This window comes from Crocodylus porosus, unplaced genomic scaffold (assembly GCF_001723895.1).
Source record: "Crocodylus porosus isolate Cpor-Errol unplaced genomic scaffold, CroPor_comp1, whole genome shotgun sequence".
In the NCBI taxonomy this organism is placed as follows: Eukaryota; Metazoa; Chordata; order Crocodylia; family Crocodylidae; genus Crocodylus; species Crocodylus porosus.
The window spans coordinates 15,266,531-15,290,282 of NW_017728886.1; the positions used below are offsets into that span (position 1 = coordinate 15,266,531).

The 23,752-nt window shown below is 41.5% G+C and overlaps 1 protein-coding gene across 1 annotated transcript in view; it reads right to left on the minus strand.

Moving 5' to 3' along the window:
* The window catches only part of LMBR1 (limb development membrane protein 1), a 105,410-nt gene that overhangs the window by 62,344 nt on the left and 19,314 nt on the right, over positions 1–23,752 (minus strand). Inside the window, exons 4-5 of the mRNA XM_019530552.1 lie at positions 20,425–20,564; positions 10,759–10,862 (exon numbers count right to left, since the gene is read on the minus strand). Coding sequence (XP_019386097.1) covers positions 10,759–10,862; positions 20,425–20,564 — 244 coding nt within the window. The remainder of the gene's footprint in view (positions 1–10,758; positions 10,863–20,424; positions 20,565–23,752) is intronic.

Consider the following 23,752-nt stretch of genomic DNA (forward strand, 5'->3'; position numbering starts at 1 on the left):
CTGAGACAAACCGGCTTGGACTTCCTATTCATTTCTGTGTCTCTTTAAGATGGGGGCCTGATACAAATTAGCCACTGGGAAAAAAAGTCATCTGGTCATAAAATACAGTACAGGGTCACTTTTATGTAAGTTTGCCAAAAGGGACATAAACCAGGACAATTTCAAACTGTGACACAGGATAGAAGTATATTAAAAAAATCTTTGTTCCTCCTCTATTGTGCTGTCATGTTGCTCAGCTTTATAGACATTCTGAGCACCCGCACTGGCCTCTTCGCTTCCACCTGGTCTACCTAATTAATTAAGTTAGGAAGTCACCTCAAATTTTTGTACTATTTGCTTTTATTATCAAGCACTTCTTTTGATGTTATAGGAGTTAACCTCTTAATCCACAGACTTTGTGTGTTGTGTTATGAACATTTTGAGTTGCCTGGATAATTGGTCAGGATGTTGCTGTCGCTCATGTTAAACTTTATGCCATGACTTCAAGTTCAAAGATTGGTATTAAGGTAAAGTACTCCATAAAGGCTTTCAAGATTCTACACTTGCCATTCTGTAATACCTAGATATCAGTCTGTCAGTCTTCTCAGAGTTTACCATTTGTAACTTTCTTCCAAAGAAATTACTCTTAACATCTTTAGCTTCTTCAACTTCAAAAAAAGGTAAAACTTTAATAAGTTGAAGTGACATCAAGACAAACCACAAATATATAGAGGTCAAGAAGAGCAGTTACATACACATTGAAATGCTCACCTGCTTCACACATCAGTATGTACATAAACTCAATGCACAATCTGCTGTCATACAGAAAAGCTTTGTCATCGTAAGGGGTCAATGTGCATTCACAGATAGATCCAGATAGTCCCCTTTTCTGTTGGGGAGACTGATGAATGAGGGGGCCGAACTTGATTAAGGACCATGTCTGGCTAATCCATGTATTCATCACACAAGAGCACTTTGGTAAACTTACGCTCTCCTCAACACACAGGGTAGTGATCAATAAACAATGAAAAGAGTATCTGGACAAGAGGTATCTTTAAACACCAGTAGGGGAGCTTCAGAAGAATAGGAGAACTTAAAATAGGAAAGACTACAAAAATGTATAAGAATTTTAGTCATCTGAATAAATATTAAACACTGAAGTCATACAAAACTCGTCTGAATAATCTAACACTCTAAAATTAGCACTAGCTGGGATGTGACGTACAAAAAAAATACTCTGACAAGCAAAAAGTTCCATATCTAGTGAAAACCAATATAAACTCTAGTATTATTGTCCTTTCGTAACAATTTTTCTGCTGTATAACATAATATAAATGGAAGAATATATAGAAAAGGCTGCAGCTGCAATAAAACGGAAACATGCTGTAGTTAAGAAGAAAAGGCCATTTAAGCCCTTAAAAAGGACACAGTCAACCCCCTTAAGGCCTAAAATGCCCTGTTTAAATTAACATAGTGGCTTAATTAAAAACTAGACTGAGAATCAAGTTTAGTTTGATTTTTAGCACAAGCACTGCATCCGTCCATGGGGAGTGCCTAATTTCCGTATACCTATCTGCACAATATGCAAGAGGCCTTTTTTAAAGCTGTTGCCCAGGGGAATCAATAGAAGTCTAAGAGGGGCCATGTGCAATTTAGAAAGTACACTAACAACTGAGGAAAAGAGCTGTAGTAAACTGGGAGAAGATTAAAAAAATTAAATCAACCTGGATTCATGCGTCTTAAATTGAAAAAAAAAAAAGTTGTAGTGCTGCTGTAAAGCATTAAAAGAAAGTTATGGATAAAAGATGATGCCAACCAACCTATTAGATGCAATATCAGGATGCTCAACCCCTGGCCTACAGTCCATATGTGAACCCTGATGCCATGTGATCTGGTCTGCAGGATCGCCAGGGATCCTGTGGGGAGTAGCGCAGCCTGGGGCCCTGCGCACTATGGGCATTCATAGACGTGCTCTGGAGGGGGGCGGCCTTTAACTGGTGCAGCTCCAAGAGCTATGCTAATTAATGTGCCCAGAGTATCACATGCATCAGTGTCCCTGAGTTGAAAAATGGCGGTGGAGCTCTTTGACCTAAGGCTTGTTTGACAAGCTTTAGCTCAAAGCACCTCACTGCCACTTTTCAGTGCAGACATGCTGATGCACGTGACGCTGCAGTCAGTTGGAGCGTAGTAATCACCACACTCAAACAGACTTGATTAATCGAGTCTGCTCCAATACGCTGTAATTACAAAGCGTCAGAGCAGCCTCCCTACATGTGTATAGGAGCCCTGTATCAGACACTCAGGGGCCAGGCAGAGGTGGTGCAGGGCCCCCAGAGCCCGATCCTGGCTGGGATAAGATTTCAGGCTCTGATCACCATACCACAAATTAAACATTGAGCAGTCACTTCTCCAGAACTCCAGCCAATGGACAGCCTATTTAGTATGCTCAGTAGTTGTATGGATATTTCTGCTTCCATGCGACCTAGGTCATGGAATAGATGGTAAAGGAATTGTAAACTGTGACTAAAGGGCCAAAAGTTAACTTATATAGCTGGAAAATGGTCATTTAGACATGCACAGGGAAACAATCTGTCTCAAATGGTCACAAGTATATTCAAAAGTGTGTGTGCGCGCGCACTCCCAGATTGTATTCTAAACTGCCACACAGTAGTCACTCTGTTTTGAAGTCTACTCCATCAGGTGGCTTCTTCTGAAGAGTAAGAAAGTTCACCAGAATTTGATGCCATTGCAGCAAATTCTGAAGAAAGAAAAAAGTCGAAAGATGGGAACCACTGTACAAAGAACACAGAACTGTCAAGCTTAAATGTATCCTTCAATGTAATGAAGCACAGATCTATTTTTAAAAAGTGAAACTACCAGGCTGCATTTGCTTAAATTAAACCTTTATGTATTGAGACAAAAGATTTTCTAGATTCAAGGTCAATTCATGCACTGCACAAACATTTTGAACAGAAATCTCGAAGTTTTTCAGTATATGAAAAATACAAGTCTGCTTAAAAAAAATCAAGATCAAAAAAGGTCATTTGCCACTACTTTATAAAAAAAGTTCTAAAAAGTAATAATACTTCAGGAAAGTCTGCTATATCCGTAAAATGTGAACAAATCTTTCAATGTCAAAATGGAAATGAGGGCTAGGTACAGAAGCCTAAGGTGGAATTGATCTAAGTTATGCAGTTTTCAGTAAGCAACATAATTTAGTTCAGTAGCAAACAGAACACACATTCACTCTTGGAGGGGAGGGGGTAAACCTTAGACTGGGTTCCACCATTTTTAAACCAGCCTGTGTGCTGAACTTCTGTTCTATTATGGGTATAGACAGGTTTCCAATTACTTATACTACTGAAATTAAATAAATAAATAAAATAAATAAATAAATGTCTGTACCTGACCTTAGTCTAATCAAGAATAAAAATACCAACTGTAGTGATGAATTTGATTAATATGCATTAGACACAAAAGTGAGGGATAAGTGACACTGACTCTTTACAATTAAATGTACTATATATTTTAGCCAGCATGATCTTCATTGAATGATCTCATTTTTCAAATTTCTTATGAGTAAAATATAAGTTAAAGGACAAAAACTTATTAAAGCTTTAATCGTATTTAATTAGACCCATCAAGTTCAGATCGATAATCTAGTACTTCATCCAGTGACACTTTGTCAGTATCCACTGTCATATATAAAACTGATCAGGAATACTTGAGTACCTTCAGGGCATGGCTCCATTGCACACCTGCCACTCCGAAGTAGCACATCCAAAAAATGCTACACTGCTCTGTGTATGTCACCTAACCAGGAGTATGACAATGTAACCACATTCATGCAACTGCATGGGCATGCTAACTGGCACCAACTCCCAGCCCAGGCAGTACCACTGTACAACACAGCCTGGCCCAGTAATTCTGTGTAGATGCTCCCTTTCAGTAAAGTTTCCATCTCTATAGGTGCCTTAAGCCCAAGACTTGAAGAACAGTTACTAATTTTAGAGTAACTGTAGTTCAAGATATATTGTTCACATTTGAGTTACGGGACACAATACACACGAGATCAGATTGTTTTAAATATCAGTGTCCACGGAGGAAAAATCTGCACCCTAGGTTCACTCACTACCACCACACAGACAAGAACAGCAGGAACAGATTCAATTGCCAATAAAGTTCTACTGGAAATCCATAATCCCACTGGAGCAGAATTAGCAGGGAAGGAAGACAGAATATGAAATCCATATTAACAATATATGTAAAGAACTGCAGTTACTATAAAGCAGGCTTGTCCAATATATGGCCCACAGGCCGCCATGCAGCCTGCCAAGCCATTTTATCTGGCCCGAGTCACCTGCTCATTGCTCCATAGCGGCAGCGGTGAGGCGGGCAGGGCCAGCCTGCGGGCCCCAGCCAGCAACGAGGGGAAGGGAGCTACTTACCCCCGCGGGGCCGGGCTCATCACATGAGATCGGTCCCACCGCCGCTGCACCGAGAGCTGCGAGGCGTGGGGCTGCCCCAGCTGTGCCTGATTGAATGAGCTGGGGGCAGTGCCTGAACTTCTTCTCTGGCTCTGCCCCTTGCCCCCAGCGTGCAGCTGGGGAGCTGCAGCATGGCCCGCACCCTGCCCGCGTACGTGGTGGATGGAGACATGGGTAAGTTCCCACGTGGAGCTGGGGGTGCTTTGGGACCGGGCCAGGGCTGCAGGGTGCACAGTTGCTGGAGCCAGGCCTGGCAGAAGGAGCCCGGCCCAGAAGCACTCCACGTCCAGGCACAACTGGGGATCCTAATGCTCCAGCCCTTATTAAAAGTGGGAGCTGCTGGTCTGGTGCACCGTGAGGACTACACTAGATGCGCTTTGCTCAAAAGCAGGCTGCCAGCAATTGAATCACTGGAATCTTATGAGGGTGAGAGGCTGTATGCAGGACCCTTGATACTTTGGAGGGTGAGTGTTGCCTGTATGCATGTTGGGTGTAGGTGCAAGGGTCCGTATGTGAGGGCAGCATTAGGGTGAAAGGGTCAACAAGGAGTATGTGTGTGTGTGTGGGGGGGGGGTTCATAGTGATGTGGGGGGGCTGGGAGTGGATGTAGGGATGAACACGGGGTGCATGTAGGGAAGGGTATAGAGAGCATGTGGGGGGAAGGGAAGAGGGAGTGTTGGGAACACCTGTAGGAATGAGAAGGGAGGTGTGAAGGGAGCACATATTTTTGGATGGGCTTCCCTAGCAGTCATTTCATGTTCCCATCAATTTCTGTGTAGAAAAGGGCAATTTATTTTAAGACTGGATGATGCTGACAAGCCCTTCTGATGTTGCTATTTAAATTATGGTCAACATTTAAAACCAGGGTTTTAATATGTAACCTTTGGTCATCACTAGTTATTAATTCAATAAAAGTAAATCTTTTTGAAGATTATTCTCAAAAATGCCCATATTTTGTTGTTTTGATTAGTTTTCACTCTGGCTGATATCTTTTTGACATCTGATCTGTCAACTTGCATTATGCTTCCTTCACTGAGAAGTGAATAGAAGCGAAAGTGTTTATTTTAGTCAAGTGCTTGGTATTATTTCATTCTTGCTTTTATATTGTTTTTATTTTGGATTTTAAACCACATTTCCAGACCCATTTAATTGCCACTTGCGGCAACTTCACTGTGTCAAAGCTCACGTGACATCACTTCCTGATGTGATACCACTTCCTGTGAGGTCTTTGAGTATGGCTCGCCAGCCCACTGGGTGATAAAAAGTTTGTGATCCGGCCCCACATTCAAAAAGGTTAGCCACCCCTGCTATAAAGGAACAATTTGAATGATTTTTCACAAAGATTAATTACCAAATTTGCTTGAGAGGAGTCCTACTTCATTTGTAACTGAAGGACAACCTTAACAAAGCAAGTGCCCAGTCTAAAAGTGGTGAAAGTAAGGTACTAGTGAGAAGTAAATATGGATCAAGCTTCACCTTACTGTATAGTTGAGGTAAAGCAATGTTATCCTGGTAAGGGAATGTATCTAAGCAAGTGTACGACTTGGTAGTATAAGATCTGACTGACTAGCTGATAAATCCTTATGCAACTGAACAGCCATTTGGGCAACTTCCAAATGGATTAAAAGTGGTTTTTCACTTTGTTGGTGAACACTTCAATTAGCTTCAGTTTGTTCCCAAAATATTTTGTCCAATCTAAATAAAAAAGCAAAAATAATGAGGACATCCAATAAAAAGTATCCCTCCAGTTTGGGGAAGCAAACTGAGAAGTAATGGTCTGATTGCTGAAACCATCCTAAACAATAATTTTCAGTAAGGTTTAAGGGTGACTAGGTCCTTGTGAAAGACCATGTCCCTCCTCACTTCCTCTAAGTGCTAACTGATGGGATGGGGATGACCACCAAGAAAAAGGCAGTGTTCACCAATAACTGGTAATGGAGTGGCTGTTACATGCTCAAAATGGGATTTACTATAACAAGGTCCCCGGGATTTACTATAACAAGGTCCCAGAAAGAAAGGAACTTGTTATCTGCTACAAAAATATGAATATGTCCATCGAAAACTGTCAATGGAGGGCATGGACAAAACATGACCTTGAATAAGACAATGTTTTGCAGGTATCACTGCAAGAGACCCTTAAGCTGATGGCTTCAGGGCTGGCAAACAGTCTTTGAATTAGACCCATCACTGGTGACAGCTGGTGCCAAAGTGCCCAAGAAACTACTATGGTCTTCCATATTGATTTGGTTTAAGGTGTTGTCCAATGAGATAAGTCGTTTAGCTATTCTGGGAGACCGGTGATTGTGCTAACAGACTCGCCAAATCTGAATCTCAGAATTTCCTGACCTATGCTGGAACCTGCTTCTTTTCCAAGCCACAAAGAACATCAAGTATCAACTAATCCCTGTGTCCACAAGATGAAAAAGGCAACGATTACATGTTACACAGCATGGGCAGAATGTTAAAAGTTTGTTACGAAAAATATAACTACAACTGGGAATATCTGAGAAAAATATTTTACAAGAATGAATCTTTAAAACACCATTTGTGATTTTTGGAAAACTGATACCAATATGATGCAAGGCCATTTGCATCATTCACAAATACAGATAGTTTCACAACAGACTGAGAAGGATCTTCCTCCCCCTTTGTTGAGCATTTGGATTGGTGAGCTTTGAGGAAGGGGTAGTAAAAACCGTATACACCAAGCATAAAGCTCCAAGATGTCCAAGTGGGAGCCCAATCCATGATTCAAGATTTACCTGAAGTCTTTATAGGAAAGCAAATAGAGGAAGGAACCTTGCTGCAGTCCCGAAGTAGTTTTGTCTTCCAGTGTAAGAGAAGAGGAGTTCTTTTAGTACCATAAAAGCATCATATCCATGCTTTCCCTGCAAAACTTGGATTTCCCATTTGCCTGTGTAGCACCCCAAGCTTTGGAAAGATCCGTCTTAAGTCTGCTTATGTCACCTTTAAAATTGCATGTTAGAGAGCAAATCTGATGTAGTCAGGGTACATGCACCCTTTTCAGATCTGCTGAAGACAGAGATGCCCTCAGACCATATCTGGGCTACAGAGCTGTGTCATCTGGCTTGCAGGACTTCCTCACAGGTCCAAAAATTTGGGAGGTGGTGCCAGTATTAATTGAGCAGTATGCTCCCCTAGTGCCTGATTCCTAGGTACATGGAGAGCCCTGTGAGCTGGACTGGACACATGGGGCTGGGGTGGTGTAAGGTAAGATCCAATCTGGGCATGTGGGGCCTGATCTGGGTGTGCAGGATCCAGCCCCATGCCGCTCATCTGGCCTACAGGGCCAAAGGGTGAAGCACCACTGATCTTAAGTTTTATTTTTTAAATATATTTTTGTACACATCACCATTAAGAACTCCCCAGGGTCAGCAAAGGCAGCAGGTGCACTAGCCTACACAAACAAGTTACCACGAGGCAAATTTGGATGTGAGCTTACAGCACACTAGCCATGAGTGACAGAGACAAAGAACTCCACATTCAGACTGGCTACTTGGGTTACAGCAGCTGTGGAGATAAGAAACTATGATAATATAAATTTTGATTCAGTCTCAATTGGCCTGCCTTATTGCACAGTCCTAACCCAAATTAATAATTAAATTACTCTTTACTTTCTTGCAACAGCATCACATTGTTAATTTATGTTTAAGTTCTGATTCGTTATAGCCTTCAGATGCTTTACTGAAGTACTACAGCCTACACAGTTATTCACCATTTCATATTTAGAGATTTGAAATTTTCTCCTTCTTGCATGTAGTATTTTGCACCTGCTTTTTAAAGTTACATTTTACTGATTTCAGACCATTCCTTGAGCTTATTCTAAATTCTAATCCTGTCCTCCAAAGCACTTCAGCTGCTCCTAGCATGATGTCATCGTCAAATATGCACTCCCTACTCTCAATATACTCTCTACTCCACAACCTAAAGTTAATAAAAATATTTAATACCTGACTCAAGATAAGCTTTTATAGGACACTGCTTGACATTTCCTCCTGGTTTTGCCCTGAAGGGGAGGGGGGCTCAGGATACAGGCACAGCAATGCTAGGAGCAGGGACTGTGCCCTGCTGCCACCTGCCCAGCCAGGCTGAGGGGGGAGGGGATTTGTGATGCAGGCACAGCTTGCTCCCAGTACATGGGGGATAGCCTCCCAGATCATAGCACAACCCAGCCCACCCCAAAAAGATCCAAGGGCACACACCCACTCCCATGCCCTCCCAGACCAGCGGTGCATTGTGACATGCAGTGGCAGAAGCCCTTCTCCACAAGTCCCACTCCCCCCATCCTGCATGGGCAGCTTTTCCCAGCCCCAGCCTCAATCCCTCCCTCGTTGTGGGGGCATTGATCTGCCCCCCACCCCAGACCATGCCCCTTTCCTCCCCCATCCACCTACTACAGGCAGTTGTGTCCAGCATGGTGAGGGCTGATGCCTGTTTAGTCTATGGGCAAATTTCCGAAACAGCACCAAATACTTTCCAAATCAATTCAGAAGCTTCTGATTCAATTTGGACCTTTTAACTGGTCTCCCAACTTGATTTGGATTCAGAGATTCAGCCACTGAATCGGGCCAAATCTCCACCAAATCAAATCGGCTACCAAAGCTTTGCACAGTCCTACTGGTTAAGCAATCATTTTTACCAGACAGCCCTGGTGATCAAGCACCACTGCACTTGATCAGTTGCAGAGTCAAAACAGGGAAATCAGATTGGTTTGACATTTGTTCTTGACAAATCCATACTGACTATTTGTCACTTTATGATGTTACAAGTTACTTACAAACTGGAGACAGATTCCATTGTTCACCCTTTTCCAGTCCTCTGGAATTTCAGGATCTTATGACGGACAGGTGAATAATGGTTCAGAGACAGCTTTATATACTTCCATAAGTATGCTAGATTATATTTCATCATGTCTTCCAACTTGAATAAATCCAACTTTTTAAATCTACTCTGGAACTGATGATACTCATTTCTCCACTTTTTGTTAACACTGAGATAAGCATTAGTTAATGTTTTTTGTGAAGACTGAAGCATACAAAAAAACATTTCACCTTTCTTTGTCATCTACCATTCATTTATGTTCCATGCTGAGTAGTGGGCCTATACCCTTTGCCTCTTGCATGTTTTACATTTATTTATAATTTTCTAATCAGCCTTTTTAAATCCCTTTGTAGTTTTAAGCCTTAGCCTGATTTTGTCAAAACATGCTCATGCTAGTCTTTTATATTCATCCTTAGCCATTCATTCATTTCCATTTTTATACAATTCTTTTTTGATTTTCAGCTAATTACTACACTGAACCCTCTCCAATCTGTCCATACCCTTCTTAAAGCATAGAGCCTAAAACTGGACACAGTACTCCAGATGAACTCTCACCAGTGTTGAACAGAATGGAAGTATCACTTCCCTTAACTTGCAAGTGACACTCCTGTTAATACAACCAGCATGCCACTAGTTTTCTTCCCCCCAGCAAGAGCTCATAGCCAGCTCATATTCAATATATGGTCTATTGTAACCCCAAGGTCTTTTTCTGCTGCAGCCTAGCCAGCCAGTCCCAATCATTTACTTGTGCATGCAGTTATATGGTCCCAGGTGCTTGTACTGGTCTTGTTGAATGCTGCTGCATGGGAGCAAGGTGGATAGACCGGTGCAGGTGCCACACTGGCATGTCCTTACTCCTGCACAGCAGCAGCGGTGTCTGACCAACCACCTGCAAGAAGCACCATGCCACTCCACTTCCCTGCCAGGCTCCAGCCCAGGACTTTTGACCAACTGGATGGGAACAAGCTATGGAATCCAGGAGTGTCCTGGCCAAACCAGGACATATGTCACCATCATTTTAGTAAACCCTACCCCACAACAATCGTTCTTTTTATCTTCACTCAAAGACATTCAGTAAGTCTCTCTTTCCCCACTTTCTACTGAATATCCTCTACTTTCTATTCAAGGAATTGACTGCAGACTACCTTTTACAAATCATGCCACCAAAATTAATCATCCTCATTCAGCAACTGTCAAGAAATTAAGTTAAAAAAATATTAGTTGAATCTGGTCCATAACAATAGCTGACTAACTTTTAAAAGCTAACCAAGTCTAGCTACAGTATAAATAGACAAGTTTCCTTAGGACAGCACACTGAAATTTTTAATCAAACCACATATAAATAACTAGCTAACTAAATAAATGAAAAACTGCTTGATATTATGGCAATTACAGCTTTGGAACTGCAACGGAATTTATTCTACATACATCAATGTTAATATTTTCTCACCTTTTTTAAGCCAGCAAATCCCTCTGATTCCAAAAAAAAGAAGGCAAAGGGCATCAACACAAACAAGCAAAGATTGGAAAAAAGAGAAGCAAGATTCCACAATCCTGAAATTTAAAAAAAAAAATGACATTAGTTTTTAGAAGAGATTCTTTATTGTTATTAAACTTACCGAAATTCCTGATACTGCCTTTCAATTTGGTAAGCTTTTTACAAATAAAAATATAGCATATATAATATTTACAGATATAAATGAAGGGTTCATGTTACTCGCCTGCTGCAGCTCTCTCCGGTTCTTAAAGCATATATAAAAGACAATTGGGCAAGACAAGTGCTAAAGAACATTTCAGCCCAGGAATTTATAATACCTTGCCTTACAATTCCCACAGGATAATCAATTCAAATCGTAAAGCTGAGTAATCCCAAAGGCAAGAGATCCTCAACTGGGAAAGCCAGGCTACCCCTCATGAAGCACTGACCCTCCAAGAAGAGCAACAAAGACTTAACTGCAGGTATAGAACAAAGGGACCCTCTAAGCCAGTGGTTCTGAATCTTTTTCAGTCAACGTACCCCTTGGTCCCAAAGTGAGACTTCACATACCACTTTTCAACGGGAATTTTTTTAGGCCCTTCGACCTGTTAGACAATATATGCAATATATCTCACGTATCCCCTGATGAGGCTTCATGTACCCCCCTGGGGGTACGTGTACCCTCGGTTCAGAACCACTGCTCTAAGCATTCAGGTAAAGGTGTGATAGGATCAGACATGCAATCCACATAATTGTACCTCCTGCCATAGCACATGTGGGATCCAGCATCAGATACTATCATGCCTTATTCCTAATGCAGGGGCAGCTCAGGCTCCCCCTGCATCAGCATACTAGTAGCAAGCTCCCACAATTGGGAGTTCCACAGCTGACAAGACTCTGCAGTAGCACCCCACTGAACAGGACTTGAGACTCAGATGTGGCAGCACTTCATCAGTTGATGGGACTCCCCGCCACAGGGGCGCAGCTATTCTATATGTTCAAATTAAAGCTGGATGGAAATCAGCTATGAAGTTATTACACATTTTCCAGCTCTAACTTTATAGCTAATGGACTTTAAGGCGTGATAGTTGATTTGTATATGTAGCTGGTCTAGATTAATTGTGCAATCAACCAGGTAATTGTGCAATACATATAACATATAGAGGGCACCAAAGAGGAAGAAATTCTGCACTATTCCTTCCCCCCAGCCTCTCTCCCCCCAGCAAGTGAACAAGTGACCATGAGTATCACACTCCTGTTTCATGTGTTTACACAGAAGTGTTTTTTATTTAGTTTCTTTCACTGTTCGCAATGTGTGGCCTTATTTATCTAAGGGGAAGATTGATTTCATTGGCTTTTATCATTTAATTCTCACAATTTTAAGAGCTATATTAAGTAAACACTTGCTAAAAAAACAGAGCAATCAGCTGCCTACTGGAACAAATATTTTCAACAAAAGCTTCCACCAAACATCAGGTAAATTTCAGAGTTATGGCTTTATTTACAGAGAGACCAGCTAGTTGGCAGCAAGGTCATTTTTAAGACTTTGTGATTCAAATAAATTCTACATTAATGAATCAATGGGAACCACTATATTATCTGAATATATGCCCAATTATGGAAACACCTACATATATCAATAGACTAAAATATTAAACTTTACTGAAAAAAAACAAAAAGTAACATTAGTTGATGATGTGTCAAACCATGGGGCTTACTGAAATATTTCTGCGTTAACTCTGTTCATGTTGTTATAATGTGCAACTCATTTTCATCTATAATGCTAGATATAGATTAGAGGGAAAGAAGGATTGATAAGTGCCATAGTGGCCTATGTACAGGACAAGACAAGAGGAATCTTCAGTATTAACAGGACTTCAGTAGCTATGATGACGGTTCAGTTGGGCTTGGTGGGCCCAAGGCTGCAAAAGGGAAGGCAGAGTTAAAAACATAACAAGGGAGAATAGAGTGTGAACAAGCAGGGTGTCAGCTCCCAGCAGGACCAATCAGAGGAGAGAGTCTGAAGTCAGAAAGACAAACTGAGAAGCTCCAGGGCTCAGAAGCTGGAAGGAAACAGCTGAGCAATCACTAGGGATGCTCTGGGCTGTGGAGGCTGAACTGGGGATAAAAAAAAAAAACTTTAACTCTTTGAAGGGGGAAGCCTGCAGGCAACTTCTGGCTGGGAGGCCTTTGCCCCATTAAATGCCTTTATTGAAGCACAGTTGTCTGTTTGCTGTTTGGAACTTCAGGTTGCACTTCAGAGTTACCATATTTCCAATACCAAAAAAGAGGACACCTGTGGGGGGGAGGGATATATAATTGGGGGGAGGCAGTGATTTGCCCATGCCCTGCCTCTGCCCCTCACTCCTAAGCCACAGGCCCCCCAGCCCTGCTGTTGCTTCTCACTCCTGACTAACTGTACCCTGCCCCCCAGCCCCACCGGTGCCCGCAGCCCCCTGCCCCCCAGCTCTGCTGGTGCCCCTCCCTCTGTGTCTCTCTCACCTGCGAGCAGCTGCCAGGACACGCATACAGTGCACATGATCCCCAACAGCCAATCACCTTCCGCCACTTCTCCCAGCCCCAAGCAGCCAAGCCACAAGTACAGGGGAAAAACAGAGGCAGAGCAAAAACCCAGACATTTCCTTGCATTTTAAAAACCTGCCCGGACAAGAGGACAGAGGGCCAAAAAAAAAAAGACACGTCCAGGGAAACCTAGACATATGGTAACCTTAACTTGTTCTTACAAACTGAACAAGATGCTATTTCCTTGAGTCAAGGCCACAAAGAGCCAGGGACGGTGATGGATCAAAAGGCCAATGTCTCAGATTGAGGAAAGACCCTGTGCTCCCTTGCAACTCTAGAAGCTGCACCCACGCTGGCTTCAAAGGATGTTCAAGACCAGACATTGCTGCAGTGTTCACAAACATGCACCCCCCCCCCAGACTGTGTGACAGTTGGTTATAGGCTAATAAAAAAAAGTCTGTGCCAACTTCACTGACTAGAATTTTGTGCTTTTTTCCTTCCCCAATCTGTTGCACTAACTGGATAATACAGTGGTCAAATATACACTGAAAAGTAAACATTGACTTTCCCACCGAAATGACTTCATGCTAAAGATACTTTGTAGACCTCCAACTGTTGGCAGGGCTTAAATAATAAAGACTCAATTAAACCTTATGAAGTACAAGGTTTTCCTAATGTGTCCACAAGGATGAGTTTTATACTTATTTGTAATGACCTAAGAAAGTCTCCAGGAAAAAAAAAAAAAGTTAAACAATTTTTAAAAATTAAATAAATTTAAAATAAAACAAAAACCAAAAAAACAAAAAGCAAAATTAAACAAAAAAAGTTAAAATAAAATAAAATGCTGACAACTGAGATCTTGAACATTTTGCAAACTCAGATTATATACTTAGCAATTTTGCTTCCTAAATTTCATTAAGTTCTACCTCCACCTGCTGGACACATTTAGAACAGCAGAAATGAAAATCTTACTATCGTTAGCTGCATTTCTAGGAACATCTCTGACAAATCAGCTTTCACCACATTATTCATATTGGATAGTTTTTTGCTTTCAGCCTTATTTTAAAGCTAAGGTATATATTCTTTTCTTAGTGGCCACGTCTACATGAGATGCCGACTACTGCGCAGTCACTTAGTACTTGCAAACACAAGCATTGCTGAATGGTCTTTTCGTGATACTGACCGCTCATTACTAATGCACGGTAGTGTCACATCACGTCACACTTTGTGCCATGCAATGCTACTGCACAGTAGTAATGAGCTACTGTGCAGTCAGTCTCCTGCAGACATAGCCAGTGTGCTGTAAATCACCACCAATTGTTACAGTCCTGAATCAAGGCAAAATAAAAATAAGATATATTGTCTGAAGAGTTAAAACTGTGAGATACTTGTAACAGATAAGAATTACACCCCAGATTAGTGCTGTCTGAGAAATAAACGATCCACAACTAAAGACTGTTACCTTTTTAAAGAGTTATGGATGTCTGGGCAGTCATTATCCGATTTTTTAAGTGCTTAAAAGAAAATCAAGTTTGTGATTTTGAACCCTTGCTCTGTCTCCCCTACCCACACTGAACCACACAGCTTATGTTAATACAGCTGGCTCACTCATTTCCTAACTGCCTTGGAAAGAAAAAACTTAAACAAGTAATTCAATGGTCTGGAATTATGCAACTAGGCAGCACTGAAACACTAGGTTACACGTAGCAGATGAGGTCCACAAGAGGGAGCCATTCACCAGCAAATATTATGAACTGAAGCATTTGTTTTTCCAGCAGTGTAAAGATGATACAAAATCCTAAAATTAATTCTTTTCCATGAACTTCATAAAAAACAACTTGCTGTGCACCTTCTCTTAAATCTGGTAACATACAGCTAAAGTTAGTGAAATAATTCACACTCACATGCAGAACCAATCCAGCCACTGCAAACCAGTACCCAAAATATAGCAATTATGCTGAATAAGAACAAACTATTATTTTCAAGGACTCACTAACTGGTCGAATCAAAACAAAAGGTTTACTAGAAAATTCAAAGGCTCTTGTAAATTTGAGGTATTTCCCTGATAACTTTCAACTTTTTAACCTCAGCCATTTTAGTGCTGCAGCTATCTTAAAATAGATCAGAAGTTTGATTTAAATAAAAATAGGATCTTTTCCTATTCTGTCCCCATATTAAAAAGTGACAGAAAGATGTGTGCTCACATTAACAGTAAAGCTTTGCTGTCAAAGCAATAACTTGTTACTACATGAATAAAGACATTATATGGTAGAGCAAAAAGCTTAAAGACCTAGGCAACCACCCAGTCACACAGTTCAAAGGGGAAATGCCCTACTATAGTCCCACTTTCCACCAAAACAAAAATTGTAATGGTTTAAAAAGGGAACTATAGTTACTGTTATGGTCTTCACTGATAGGCATGATACTTTACAGGTGCAAAACAAGATCTTCTGCAGTTTAGACAGCAAAAGAAACACCATTTTGACTAGCATTGAAAGGATGGAAAACAAGAAATGGAGAGAAGGTTGGTTTAATATTGACCAAGAACCAAAAAAATCAATTTGATGGGTTACAAATTTGTTGGGCTTCTAACAAAAGTCATATTTTATAATAAATACAAGAGTGAGAGTAGATGTTGAGAGATTAGTGAAGAAAGTATAATTGTGAGGAAGGAGCTGAAGGACAAGAAGTTAGCAGACAGGAGGGAAATTATTCCTACTTCAAAGTTTACACATAACGGTTCAGCAATAAATGGGAAGAGGACTAAGTTAAGAAGGAGCTTGAAAGCAAGATTTAAGTTATTTATTAGAAAATGAGAGACATGATAGAGGCAGATGCAGCAAAACTACTAACCCTTCCCTTCAAGCTATACTGAAGGAGGTTCACAGTCTCTAGGCAATATTCGGAAGCCGTAAGCACCACATATACGAGCCAGCTGTATTGCCACAAGTTGGGAAGTTTAATATGGGTAGGAGTGGCACAGAGGAAGAAGCCCTCAATAAAGGATCCAGGCAATGTGCGTCTGAAGTCTACAGATTCCAAGTCTAGCGTAGCCCCTACTGCATTTACCGTCTGCCACATGGAGGGTGAAAACACTGCACAGAAGTCCAACTGCCCTAATTACATGCATAGCTTTACATCTCTGAGATCTTGGAGTCCTTGGCAATAATACTCAAAGTTGTGGGTGATGGGTGAGGTATCAGAGGACTGGAAAAGGGCCAACATAGTGCTCCGTTTTAAAAAAAAGTAAAAGGAAGATCTAGAGAGCTACAGAGCTGTTAGCCACAGCCTCAATACCCTGGAAGTTACTGGAGCATAGTTTAAGCAAAGCCATTTGCAAGCATCTGGAGGAAGAAAGGCAGCAGCATGGATTTACTAAAAAGAAATTATTTCAGATAACCTTTATCTCCTTCTTTGACAGAATAACTACTTGGAAGGATAAAGGGAATGCTGTAGATATGGCATATCTGGATTTCAGCAAGGTTTTGGAGAAGGCCCCACAGGACCTTCTCAAACACACTGGAGAAATTTAGGCTAGCCAAATTACCAAAAGGTGGATAGACAACTGGCTCAATAGCTGTAAGCAAACATTAATTAAAATGGAGCCATGTCAGAACAACAGGAGGTTTTGAGAAGAGTCCCCCAGGGACTGTCCTGGGCCCAGTGCTGCTTATGTTTAATGATGGGGATGCTGACATTGAAAGCTTCTTGAGCAAGCTTGCAGACAACACAAAACTGGGAAGACTGCAAACACACTGGAGGATGGGAGTGCATTTCAGAAGAATTTCAATGGAATGGAAAGCTGGGCTGGAGCTGACATGATGAAGTTCAATACTGACAAGTACAAGGTGCTACACAGCTGGGGAAGAATAATCCAAAATACATGTACAAAATGGGTGACACCTGGCTAGATGGCAGCACTACAAAGAAGGATCTGGGAACTCTGGTAGAGGACAGACTCAGTGCGAGTCATCACTGGGATGCAGTTGCACAAAAGGCAAATGTGGTTTTGGATTGCATAAAAGAAGCATTAGGTACAAGAGATGGGAGGTGATCGTGCTCCTTTATGTAAGGCTGAGTAGAATATCGTATGCAGTTTTGGGCTCGACATTTGTAAAAGGACATGGAAAAGTCAGAGATGGTCCAGAGGCAGGCAAGAAAAATGATAAAGAGCTTGGAAGGCAAGTCATGCAAGGACAGGCTGAACGAGGTAGGCATGTTCTTGTGGAAAAGGCACTTAGAGAGGGGACATGACAGCAGCCTTCAAATACCTAGAGGGCTGCCATAAAGAAGAGAGAAAGCACCTTTTCTCTCTCGCACCAGAGGAGGATGCAGACCAATGGCCTGAAGTTGGAACAAAAGTAGGGTTAGACTGGATATCAGAAAAATCCTGTCCACTGTTCAAACAGCAAGGCAGTGGAATAGACTACCTAGGGAAGTTGTGGACGCCCCCATCACTGGAGGTGTTCAAGAAGAGGTTGGGCAGGCATTGGTCAGGAAGAATCTAGCCATAGCTATGTCTATGGTTCTACTGTGGGCATTTCCAATGCTTCTGGGCTTTGGTGGCTGCCACATGGGGGTGGGAGAGAACTTTTTCCTGATGCTACATTTTTCTCAGAAACACTGGGCATTGACTGCAGCCAAGGCCAGGGATTCTGACTGGGATGTGCCAGTGTTCCTACTGGGCCTTAAAACCCAGAAGTTCCTAGCTAGAGGGTCTTGCCCATCTGCTCAGGGCCAGACAGAGAGCTGTATTTGGGGTCAGGAACCAATTTTACCCCAACATCAGATTAGTACAGACTATGAGGCTTTTTGCCTTCCTCTGTAGCAAGTGGCATATATACTCTTAAAACCACATAATATTAAATGTTCAGCTCTAACAGTGACCAAGCAGCCCCAAGTGGAATTAGATCCCTTTGCTGCTTAGCATTTCACCAAATAGCTATCTTTTTCTTTTAGTAAAGGTGCACCGATATATCATATCAGTACCGAAAAAGGAAAACTGACATTAATCAACAATTAGCATTTTTTGGCCAGTGTAGCCAATACGTCACCAATAAGTGCTGCATGCCTGTGCACAGCCGCAGCATGCACATGACCAGGAATGCAGCCCTGCAGCTTGGAGAGCAGCACTCGGCCAGTAACTCAGGAGTGGGGCTGGGGCAGGTGCTGCTCTATTGGGGCAGGGCAAGGAGGAGTCATGGACAGCTAAATTCAGGGGGCAGTAGAGGAAAGAGGGGACAGCTCCCTGCTGCCACGTGCACCCCCAGGGAAGCCATGGGGGCATGTGCCCCCCAGATTTGTGCTCAGGATTTGTGCTACCCCAGCCTCTTCCCAGCAGGTGGGGCTGGACCGGGACTGCACTCCGGTCAGGTGGGCAGTGCTAAGGGATGAGCTATAGCCACCCTAAAATTTGCCATAGCCACCCCTCCCAGAGCCACTGCCACCCTCCTACCCCTGCCCACCCCAAGCCTACAGCCTGCCCTCACCCCACGCACAACTCCAGGAAGCACATGCCCCCATGCCTCCCCAGGGGTGCACGCAGCAGCAGAGAACCACCCCCTACTCCCTGGACAAGCCACCCACAGCTGCACCCCTCCCACCCCAACAGGGCAGCACCTGCCCCTGCCCTGGCCCTGTTCCCTCCCTCACCATGGGTGCCTCAATCTTCCCTCCCACCCCCCTCCCTCTCAGACTTACCAGCCAGACACAGCTCTCCAAGCTGTCGGGATGCATATTGGCCATCTGATCGGTATCAGCTGATATGGCTGGTTAATAGTTAGCTATCAGTAATTGGCCAAAAAAAAATTTGTCAGTGCACCCCTACCTTTTAGTAGTCTAGCCAAGATAAAGGTTTCCACATCTATCTTTTTCTTCCATTAAATGTACTATAGTAAGAGCATATGAGAGACATCTAAATCAAATGATAATCAACCCCTCCTCTCCAAGACACAGCTTCAGCTCTGCAGCTCATGCAAAATTACCATTTCATGAGTGTTACACCCGATTCACAGAGGATGAAAGGGTGTGTATTTTTGGGCAAAGCCAACTGCATTTTAAGTGTCTTGCATTCTTCACTTTTATAATTCATAAATCTGATTCAAACAAAACAGAAATTTCAAATTACATACGAAATTTATTTCAACATGAAGACAATTCTCATATAAAACACAAATGGATGGTAACATTCACTAAATCATCATAAGCTACGTTGAGATTTTAGAGTTTATAGTTAAACAATACACATCTATGAAAATAGTAAAGAGTTCACAGCCCCAAACCAAAGCAACTGCAGTCTCTTGACTACTATATTCCTCAATCCTTCCTTTCAATCTATCCTATTTATAATTCTTAAGTCTATATTTACACTTCTGTTCTTGCAAATGGTGCAAAAGTTCACTTGCTTTTGTACAGATGCCTCTTGATTTTGGGTCTTTCACATATTAGCTCTTTTATATGTGCCTGCACAATACTATGCATGCTAACCATTATTTGAATTCATATAGCACCCAAAGAACTAGACATTGTCCTTGCAGACAGAGAAGCAATAACTTGAATTATTTTGTTTAGATATGTACCATACCAACTGTAATAAGCACACAATATGTCATATCCATGATTTACATTTAAAAAAAAGGTATCAGTTAAACTTCACTGTTTCTCAGCCCAACCAAGTTTCATGGAAGTTACTAAGTTTCTTGTAAGCATCAGTAACAAAAGCATAAAATTTAAAAATTATCTTAATATGCCTTTTAGGTTTACAGATTACCACAATTATAGGTAAAGGAGAAATCCAATCACTTACGTATTTCCCACATTTCAGAATTTCCTGAAAAGGCAGTTCTTATACTATAGGAGATATTTATGTATGCAATAATAAAACTTTTGCATTACCTTCCTTAGTCTACATTACCCTAAAAATGCAAGGGTTCTGAAGACTTACACTGCAGCACTCACCAGCAGCATATCAACAGCTCACTTGCAACTCTAAGCCATTGCTGACAGTAAGAATGTAAAAGCAAAACAAATAGTATTATCATATATCAATCCCAATGTTTTTATTAATGCACTATAAATTAAGGTGCCAGTTTGAACTGTATTTTGCCAAATACTAACCATGGATTAGAGAGCCATTTAACCACTGTATATAGTAGTTTTGTGGAAAAGATAGCAGGATCTCATTGCTGATTATTGAGAAAGGTAGAAGCAGGACGGCACCAGCTGAAACTGCAAGAGTGAAGGTGCTCAAAAACAGCCTGAAAGTCAAAGAAATGCATCCTTGTTACTGCCAATGTTTCAAACAGCAAAAAAGCAGTTAAACCCAATTCACTCATTGCTCAATAAAAATGACTGACTCACTGGTACCAAAAACTACTCGTATTAGAAGATTATACTTATAAAATGGTTTCCTGAATTATCAAAATTAGAGTAAAATAATTCTCTTAGGTTCCCCCCCTCCCCTCTTAGAAATTAAGCACATGCAATATCACACATTAGAAAAATATTTCAGCACAGGCTACCATTATGTGAGACTCTTAAATATGTGATGAAGACTGGAGAAGCAGAGATGAAAAGAAATCGCATACACTGGTTCAAAGTAAAGTAAAATCAATTATTTTGTCACTTACAGGTCAGTAAGATCACATTTGAGCATTAATATTTAATGTGGAACTGCAGATTTACTGTATTTCTACCCATACAAAGAAAGAAGTCTTCAATGATTTAAAGGTCTAAAGAGTTTGACAACCCTTAGATAACAGAATAAAGGAAAAATCTACTAAAATTAACGAAGTACTCAAAATGTTGCAGGGAAAATCCACCCAGCTTCAAAACTCCAAATGTGATTTATACGCAACAATATCTTGTGGTATTATGAAGAATTGTACACTCTAGAAAATAAGCCCAAGCAATGGCATAAGATAAGTCTAATACTACAATACAATTTTCAATAATCTTCAAAATTCCATCACTGAAGGTGAAAATACACACTGAAGTAAGATTTTCTTCCAGGGAACAGGCAATAACATTCTTTACCAAAAGACTTCTCTCCCATCCCAGCCACCACACAAAGACAGTCTGCTTCTGCAAATTCTAACTCATTCAAGTAATCCTTATTCATACGAGAAGTCCTAATGAAGTCTACATGATCACTTTTATGAAGGGTTACACAATCAGGCCAGAATCTAAATTCTTAAAAAGGAACATTGTGACATCAGCCTTTGGGCCTAAAACATCTGAAGTAGGCTAAACAAAGATGATGCAGCCCTCTAGACCCTACTGCATGTTGCTGTTTTACTTTTTTTTTTTTTTTTTTTTTGAACAAAGCCATGCTAACTATTATAGGTGAAAAAATATCATCTTTATGAGTATTCGCAAAGTTACCGTTTAATCCAAAAGAAATGTAAACAGAAAATAAACATGAGTTTAAGATCATCAGGATAGGAAGCATCTTTTAATACATACGTGTGTATTTATACCAGGCTACACTTTGATTTTTGAAGATAATAAAAGAAGCTGAAGTACCTGATATTTATTATGCTATTACAAGAGTAAAATGTAACAAATAAAAAAAAGTTATCTTATTAATTTTTTCATAAAAAGCCAATTGATCCTACTTCTGCACGCTGTTCTGAGAGATGCCAGCCAGTTAACCTGTAGCTGGAAAAGACAAATCAAGACGGCAAAACACCCTTAGCCTGGAGTCTGCAGTTAAATCTTTTCTTACTAGAAAATACTTTCACTAAATACCCTGCATCTCTAAACCCAGAAACCAAAATCTGAAGCCCTCAATTACACTTCATTATGAAAATGCACCTAAAAATCTGATTTGATAGGATTTTAGTAAAACTAAAACAAACTTTGTGACAGTTCAATAGTTTGCAATGTTTCTCAGTTTGCTTTTTAGGAATCCAATTTAGGGATTTTTGGATTCATAGATGGTGCCAGGCATCGCTGAGACGGGCAAGTGATTTTTACAACTACAGCAGCTTCTTTATCCTTTTTCCGTAACTGCCAGGAATAGACAACACTAGTACAAGATCGTCTTGCACACAAAAGAATAAACAGCTTTCAACATATTCAGTGCTTCTCCATTGTTTATGAGGTAAAAAAGTCTGTGAGATGAGCACTAAACTCCCTCTGCTGAAGTATATCAGTACTACTGGGAGCAAGAGAGGGCATTGCCACTGCAGACTCAGTAACACACTATCATCAGCATAAGAGAAAGACGAGACGCATTACATAATGTTTGAAGGCCCACAAGAACAAAAAGTAAGAGGATTTTAACAATTCCCAGAGGAGAAAGGTAAATTGCTAGCAGCCAACAGGAAGAGAGATTACATTTTCAAATCTCTTCTATTTAAGAGGAAGGAACTAACATTACAGGGAGCCTGAGACCTGTTATAAGCACCCAATTTACTTTCTAGAAAAGCTTCAGGAGAAAGAAATGCTAAATTAATTAGAGAAATACATCCTGAAGCCAGCTAAGAACAGTGTTCCAGAAACCTAACAGCAAAAAAACCCAAAACAGCAAATGGCAGAAGACACTTCAGTAAAGTTTCTTAAAATAAATTTGGCTTCTTATTCTGGGTAAGGAGGCAATAACAAGTGTAAAAATCTGCTGAGACAGAGAGAGAGCATCTGAGATTGTGCGAAAGAGTGCAGGCAAAGAATCAAAAAATTATTATGCCATGCATTGGGTATTTCCAGAAAATAAGCAGCAGACCAAGCAACACCCACAAGTACAGCCCAGCCTAGACCGACGAGCCGAACATATACACAGGTAAGCGACAGGGGCCAGGGTAATGCTGAAAGTAGTGGCCCAGTGCACAAATCCACAGGAGGCCTCAGATGCCTCTACACAAATGCTCGTAGTATGGGAAACAAGCAGGAGGAACTTACCCTCCTGCTAGCCAACACCAACCCGGACATAGTGGGGATCACTGAAACGTGGTGGGACTCAACACGTGACTGGGCGGTGAATGTCAAGGGCTACAGCCTGTACAGGAGGGACAGGATAAGAAGGAAAGGTGGGGGCATGGCACTCTATATTAAGGAGGAACACACATCCTTGTCAATTAACACAGAATCAGAGGAGGGGCAATCTGAAGTGCTGTGGGTTAGAATACAAGGCAGTCGAGGGGAAAAAGACTTATCTGTGGGGGTCTACTACAGACCTCCCAACCAAGGGGAAGAGCTCGACCAGGAATTCTTAAGCCAGCTCACGGAGGTAGTTAGGTCAAAGGATGTGGTCGTCATGAGGGACCCGAACCTTCTGGACATCTGCTGGGAAGAGCAATCAGCCAGGTCTGAACGCTCACCTAGATTCCTAGCCAGAATGCAGGACCTCCATCTAACCCAGGAGGTGCACAGCCCCACTGGGGAGACGCCTTGTTGGACCTGGTGCTGGCCACGGGTGATGACCTGGTGAGGGGGCTGCAGGTGC